Source organism: Mycetomoellerius zeteki, unplaced genomic scaffold, assembly GCF_001594055.1.
Source record: "Mycetomoellerius zeteki isolate Tzet28-1 unplaced genomic scaffold, Tzet1.0 scaffold471, whole genome shotgun sequence".
NCBI classification, from domain to species: domain Eukaryota; kingdom Metazoa; phylum Arthropoda; class Insecta; order Hymenoptera; family Formicidae; genus Mycetomoellerius; species Mycetomoellerius zeteki.
In genome coordinates this window covers 939,363-946,876 of record NW_017257470.1, presented here as the reverse complement: position 1 = coordinate 946,876, position 7,514 = coordinate 939,363, and the positions used below count along the sequence as shown (strand labels likewise).

The 7,514-nt window shown below is 31.2% G+C and overlaps 2 protein-coding genes across 3 annotated transcripts in view; one reads left to right on the top strand and one right to left on the bottom strand.

Annotated features, from left to right (window-relative positions):
- Positions 1-2,068, top strand: part of Obp6 (odorant binding protein 6) — a 5,687-nt gene extending 3,619 nt beyond the window's left edge. The window contains exons 3-6 of the mRNA XM_018455176.1: positions 558-646; positions 1,036-1,147; positions 1,268-1,329; positions 1,947-2,068. Coding sequence (XP_018310678.1) covers positions 558-646; positions 1,036-1,147; positions 1,268-1,329; positions 1,947-1,964 — 281 coding nt within the window. The 3' untranslated portion in view covers positions 1,965-2,068. The remainder of the gene's footprint in view (positions 1-557; positions 647-1,035; positions 1,148-1,267; positions 1,330-1,946) is intronic.
- A 2,227-nt stretch (positions 2,069-4,295) lies between these two features.
- On the bottom strand, positions 4,296-5,831 carry LOC108727180 (adenylate kinase isoenzyme 1). 2 transcript variants are annotated; one of them, XM_018455172.1, is made up of 3 exons: positions 5,812-5,831; positions 5,456-5,600; positions 4,296-4,848 (listed from the first exon to the last, which is right to left on the bottom strand). In XM_018455172.1, exons 2-3 carry the CDS (start codon positions 5,589-5,591, stop codon positions 4,298-4,300), a joined length of 687 nt encoding a protein of 228 aa, XP_018310674.1. In that variant the 5' UTR covers positions 5,592-5,600; positions 5,812-5,831; the 3' UTR covers positions 4,296-4,297. The 2 variants fall into 2 exon arrangements, with proteins under 2 accessions (XP_018310674.1, XP_018310673.1); XM_018455171.1 differs by lacking the exon at positions 5,812-5,831 and adding an exon at positions 5,708-5,762.
- Between the last annotated feature and the right edge of the window lie 1,683 nt (positions 5,832-7,514).

The following is a 7,514-nucleotide window of genomic DNA, read 5'->3' as shown; positions in this document are numbered from 1 at the left end:
TAACGCTGCTTGAAATCGGTTGTTTTCTTGTCGAATTGAAAATGTTCCAGTCTCTCGCAATCTATTAAATGTCAACATAAACACTCTTCGGTTTGGCACTCTTCTGTTTGGAAATCGTCGTGCATATTCTCGCACCGCCTTTAAAGCATTACCGTTGCAGAAACCGTATACAAAAACCATATCAGCATATTCACTATTAGAATACGTACGCGGCATATTGCAAAAGACAAAATTCATCTACTGTTAAAGGCTTTCAAAGAGCGACTGACAAATTCATAACAGAAAGTGGAAAATGTAATCAAATATGTCGGTGCTAGATATGGCAAGAAATGTAAACATTTTTTTTCGATTTCTCTGAAACGGAGCAAAAACGAGCATATGTCTATAGGACTTTTTTTCTTAGTTTTTTACTCCTCTACACGCTCCCGAAGTTTTGCCATTTAATTTGGAAACACCCTGTAGATTGATATAGATACATTAAAAGTGATTTTTAAAAAATAATATAGAAAAATGGAAGTAAAAATATATTTAAGATTATAATATTGATTTGTACTTAGAGATGCTCGATGACGTAAAAAAAGGTATTTTCGCAACGGATTGGAGATCGAAATGTTACTTTAAATGTGTGCTGCTAAATACAAAAATTGTAAGTAAAATTTCAATAATTTTCTATAAATGTTTTTTAAACATAGATATTTTTTAAATCATTTAAATTACTTAAATAGAAAAAGTAGAAACAAGTTATAATGCTGTTTTTTTTTACTATTACGGATATTTATAGTTGTCCCGGTTGTCCGCCACAACGTGACTTCTATATAGGCAACTATAATGAGAAATGACCATCAATTCGAATTTATTTATATTCCGCAAACAAAACTGATATCGATAAAAAAATACATACAAGAAGTAGCTCACGTATTATAAGCATTTAGCTGTTCTTGTTTTAAATAAAGGGATTGTTTGCCTAGTTTTCCAGATTCATTTACAATGTTGGTGATTATTTACATAAATATATTTATTTTTCTCTCTTTCTAGATGAAGAATGACAAGATAGTCGAAAAAGCTTTAAAAAATATCGTTGAAACCATGTTATTGGAGGAATATATATCACCTATCATGAAAATAATGGAACAATGTTTACCACTTGGTAAGCAAAATTGATATGTAATGTTTTTTAAATAAAACATCTAAATTAAATTAAAAATAATTATTATCGAATTTTGTAATATATGTATAATTTGTTTGTGTTTGTTTTCTATTTTTGCAGTAAAAAAATTCAAAGGATGTGAATTAGCATACGAATTAGCTAAGTGCAGCTATGATCCTTCGGTAAGACAAATTTTTAATTTCACAAATATTTTTGTAACAGCGATAAAAAAATCAGTTTTAATGAATAAAGAGAAAAAAATGACATTAAGAAGAAATTTAATATTTTATAAACTTGCGTACTATTTGTTATACATACATTATAAGTTTATAGAGTATTACTTAAAATGTGTTATATTTATACACTATACATTACAAATTATAACGGATGGAGTTCTAAAAGGGTGAACCCTCCGATTTTGTTGATTGATATACTGATTACAAATATGATAATGAAAATTACCGACAAAGTCATTTTCAAAGTCAAATATAAAGAAACCTATTTTTTTTACATTTTTTTTTTCACATTTGTCCTTGAAAATGATTCACTCGCATGAAAAGTCGTTACCCAAGCAAAACAACAAGTCATTATGATATCAAAATGATGTCAAAATGACTCCAAAATTATCATTAAAAGTCATTTTTCAATCATTTTCGATTCATTTTAATGTCATTTTGACGTTATTGTGACTTGTTGTTCTGCTTGGATACACTCCTAAGCAGAGGCGAAGGTGGAGTGGACTTAAGATTAATTAAATGTCTTTTAACAAAGTAGTATTCACAATTTCTGTTTCTTTCAGCTTTCATTTTTGCAGTGAAGACATCTCTTTCAATGGATATCTTTCATTTGGATAATTATGGGAGCAATTTTGGCTCATCTTATATAAGTCATATGAGGAAGCCATTTCAGAAATGATTATACATTACGCATTGAATAAGGTTGAGAAATGTTTCCAAATATACAATACGTTAAATATGTTAATTGTACATGACAAAATAAAAATTGGAAAACATTATTAACATTAAATCGCATTTGCACATATAGTATGTATTATCGCATTTTCTTGGCAATTTTTTAATTTTCATGCAGTCCTTATGATTTTTCAAAACATGCGGAAGAGTGAAAACTTTTTTCATTCTATGTGTCGAAATCTTGTTTAATCCCGTTATTTCTACAAAACTGCATTCTCGCAACTGTCTGGAAGACTAATCCCGGAGTTTAGCATTTGTTGAGTAGTAGGTAAGCTACATTGATTCTAATTCATAGGATTCCGAGAAAGATGAGGTGCGAAAGAATCTCGCGGCGTGGGAGAGGGGAATAACGTCACAGAGTGCAGGATGCGCAGGGAAGGAAGTACATCACAGGGCGCGGGCTGCGCTGGGGAGGCAGTCCGTCACAGGTTCGCAAATAAGAGGGAGAAATGCGTCACTTGTGTCGTATAGCTAATATAGCACACACACACAGATCATGAAATAATTTCTTCTTCAATAATATAGATAATCTTATTTCAACAAATTATTTCGAATGCTCTTTATAATATGTGGCACATCATAATTAAAAAAGATTTTGCGTCCTCTTATTTCATAATATGGAGATTTTTTTAAATACTTAAATATGTGATAGTTTTTTTATTTGACGGTTCTTGATCGCATACCATACTTATCAAAATGAGTCCTATATCTAATGTAGATTATATTGTTTTTGTTATGAAAATACTTAAATCGTACTCATGAACATTTTCATGTGAAATAAAATAAGCTATTGGTTGTTTTCATAAAAATTTTAAACCTCATACCATAAAATAAAGATCATATTTTGGAAATTTATTAACTCTACCAAAATATCTAAAATCTTGATAGCCTAAGCTAAGTGAACTTGCAATTCTTTATTTTTCCCATTTTTAATTTTACAAAACAGATCCATCATTAATATCCCAGCAAACACAGATACATAACTGTTATATAACATGTAACTAACATGTATGTTACATGTAATGTACATGCTAGTTTGTAATTTCCCACTCACAGATCTAACATTTGTAATATAGCATATGTTACATTGTAATTATATGTTATAAGTATTGTAACCTTTTAGTCTATGAGTATACATGTTAATTACATGTTGTACAATAGTTAGAGTCACACACAGAATGACATAAGTTCCATAACCATAGCACAAGGCCGCAGAGCCTGTATTCTGTAACGTTATGCAGTCGTTATGAGCACATAACGATTACATAAAGAGTTACAGAATTCCACTACTGGACCAATGTGCATCTTATGTAAATAAACGTGGCGTTTCCATATAGCAGATGTCCAAGGGAAGTTCTAAAGATCGAACAGCCTAGGCTATGTTCAAATTCCTACCCGAGTACCATTCAGGTATCATTCTATCTTTATTATTTATTGAAAGTTAAACAAAGATAACATGATACCCGGTAAACACCCGCAGGATGAAAATCTGAACACGCCCCTGAGAATGTCCCAACGTTCTGAGAACATTTGCAGAAACATTTCTAGGATAAAGTGTGCTGCATAATCATGGCATAAAGTCGCTTGACCAATAAATATCCGACATAAAAACGCCATATTAGTTTACATAAGATGTTCATTATAGTTAGCAGTCTTATATGGCTATGATTATGCAGCTTATGTCATTTTGTGTGTGATAATCTTTTGTGCTTGCTGGGATCGGTATGTGTATTTTAATCGTAGAAAAGGAACGATTTTGCAGATGCGAATTAAAATTCCTTTTCTACGGTGTTAAAATATACATACTAATGTAAGAGTACTTTCTATGGGTTCAAATGGCTCAATTGTATTATCCATGAATTAATTTTTTAATATTATTTATTATTATAACTGATTAAAGAAATAATTAAGAAAACAGTATTTCTCCTTTTAAATGTCCTATTATTTTTGTTGTAATATTTGTTAGAATATTAAATATAATATCTATATATATGTATATATAATAATTGTTTTAATGAATAACGTAGTTTTTAAAATATTTTTGGCACAAAACAAAGTACAGTTTATTTTCGTTATGGAATTTAAAACTCTATTAATCAATTAATAAATTTGCATAATAATCGATGCATTATTTAGCACTAATTCAACACAATTATCATGTAAACAAATAAAATTCTAATTAATTGTTTTTACTAGATGTATTTGGAAAATTCATCAAGATGTTATCAATCGCGCCGCAAATGTCTTCAAAAACTTCTAGCTCCTCTCTTTCGCCATCGATGATCACCAGTTGTTTCTTGTAATACCTAAGGACGGGCTTGATCATTCGACTGTGTTTCTTAATTCGTTGCCAACTTTCATCAATACTACGTTCTTGTCTTTCAGTGGCAGTGATGGTCTTGGCTAGGACTCTATCTATTAGTAATGAGTCTCTGACATATAAGTACAGAACAAGGTCTGGCGGTCGGATTTGTCTATTGAAATGCTGACACTGTGTCTTCTCTCTAGGAAACCCGCTCAGTAGGAAACCTCGCGTATCATTTAAGCTGCTCAACATCCTTGCCTTGATTAATTCTATCATGACATCCGAGGGAATTAATTTACCTTCCGACATTAAATACGCCAAGATAACGCCTCTTTGTGAACCGGTGGATACTTCACTGCGCAACAATTGTCTGCTTATAATGGCGCAAAAACCATAATGTTGTGCTACCCGTATACATTGTGTCGCTGTAGAAAAAAAGGATCAAAATTATTTCTATTATAAAGAAGTTAAAACTAATTCCGTATCATTATATTCAAATGTAATAACAATGTTGTATTTCATTTTTATTTTGCATATATATAAGGCATTTTCCAGCAAGGATACAGTGAATATAGTGAATCATTTCATCCTTGTTTAATGTTAGCAAACAACAGAGATATAGATTTGTTCGTGTTGTTTGAAATCTGTAAACATTTTTACAATTAAAACGAAATAAATATATGCAGATATTGAAAAGAAAGAAACCAAAGTGCTGAGTGCAAAAAGTGCAAGCAACTTGGACAGACCTAATAAATCATTGTGTTTACTTATGTCCTACTTACTGGAAAATGCTAATATATACATTTCATTTTAAATATAATGCATTTATATTATACAATTATTTCAACGGTATACAACAATTTAATATTTTGTTATTTTATATAATATATTCCAAATCTCTCTGGGATTATTTAGTAATATTTTCATTAGCTAAAAGAATTTGCAAATACAAAAAATATTAACTTTATTGACTTGACTGTTTGAAAGTGTGTTTCATTCGTGTATAAAGTCACAAATAAAAATTCAACTAACACTTTCCTGCTCCCGGACCTCCAATCAAAAAGATAATTGGAAGTCCTGATTCTTTAACTGGTGTAGCATCGAGCTCAATGTTTCTTGGTATCACAGCACATAAAGGATCAACAGGTCGCACGCAGTTTAGGCCCATCTTTATCTTCTACAAGTATTATTTATTGTTTAAAAATACTTTAAAAGTAATTATTAAAAGTAACTTTATTTGATATTTTTTTAAGTAAAATTACGTAAATAAAAATTTTTTGATACATTTGGGGAGACGCTATTTATGTCATTCTATCTCCATCGTTTATCAGATGTAAAATGAGAGTAAAATGACACAAACAGCGCTAATAGCGTCTCCCCGAACGCACCTCTTATATGACATACTAAGGTCCTTGAAGTTGAAGCTTTAAATTAAATGTAATATACGTGATGTAATGCGCAGTCTATAACTGAGCCATAGATAAAACTGTAAGAGTAAGAAATTGACCAATCACAGTAGAATGTGGGTAGAATAATCGACTGTGATTGATCAATTTCTTTATACTCTTACGTCTTACTCCGTGTATTGTAGATGACACATTAGAATATAAGGTTTTACTTATGAGATGCGCAACATTGACCAATCAGGGAGTTGCCACAAATACAAAAATCAATATGGCTTCACCTATAATCTGCAATAGATTAAATTTAGGTTGTATGTTGTCACGATGCTATCGTCCAGCTAACGCTAAATATTCCTGAAATATATATATATATATAATATGAATATAAAAGGTTCCTAAAATCCCCCAAAAAAACGCTTCAAGAGTATTATGGAATATTCCGAAATATTTACGAAATGTAAAAGCAACATTCAAATATTTCAAATTTCGGTTTGAAATTCCATTATATATCCATTATATGTATACCGTTACATATTCCGAGAACGCTCCATATATGTTCCGCAAAATTTTAATTTTTCCAGAAATTCCAGGTCCGTTCGTCTCTAAATCAGTTTTTAAACAAAATTTTGTTTCGAAAAATACATTTCACACTTTAGAGCCCAATTTCGGGAATTACTTTACAGGATTTTGTTTTTAATTCCAATCTATCAGAGAACACAGTACCTAGAATTCATCCTTTAACCCGTATATTACCTTAAAGTTCTTTGTTCTTATGTAGTGCGAGATAGTGTTTTTGATATAGGACTTTAAGATTAAGAGTTTCAGGAAAGGGAAAAATTTGCAAAAAAAACCCTGTGTATTTTACAGGCGAAATGCTGTGCTCCTTATATAATATTTGATTCCAAATGACTTGTTAACGAGTAAACGCTCTGCCGCGGTCCTCTGTCGGCGGAGATGTGTATTACTCGCTCGCTCGCAATTTTCGTGATGTTTACAAATGAGTGGAGACTCGAATCCTTTGGGCCTGAAGAAAAAGAAGATGTATACAAGGAGTACAATTCTGAACGTTTCATCGACATCATAGTAATATACAGGGTGTTCTCGACCATCCGTATATCCTTTTTATCTTCACAGGATAAGGTCCAGTCAAAAATATGTTCAGACAATAATTTTAGGACTTCTAAAATCTATTCTATTTACTATAGCCTTATCAGTTTGACTTTGGATGGTCGCCAAAGTCAAGTCAAGGTCACATCAATTTTTAAAAATAAAAACCTCCATTTTTTATATTTTTGTACTTTATCTTAAGAACTTTTCAAAATATTATATAACAAAATATGTTTTTTTTTTTAGTACTATTTGTAATATTTACTTTTGTAAAATATTTCATACGTCGGTCGACAACTTTTTAAGCACTTTGATTGGCTGCAGGACAGAAAGAGATCTTAAGACTCGCACCACATCAATTTCTCAGTGCTACAATTTTTTCAGCACTGTCGGTAATGCGATACGTAGTTCGCGTCATTCTATATTGATGTTGGTGTCGCTAGTGTACGGAAACTTCCAAGCGTCAAACGAAAAAAGATGACCGCTCTCAGGTTTCTCTCTGGTGAGATTAGGTTGGTATTACTAGAGACCCTATTAAAGGGTCTCTAGATATTACATTTATCGTATGATAAAGTTTTTAA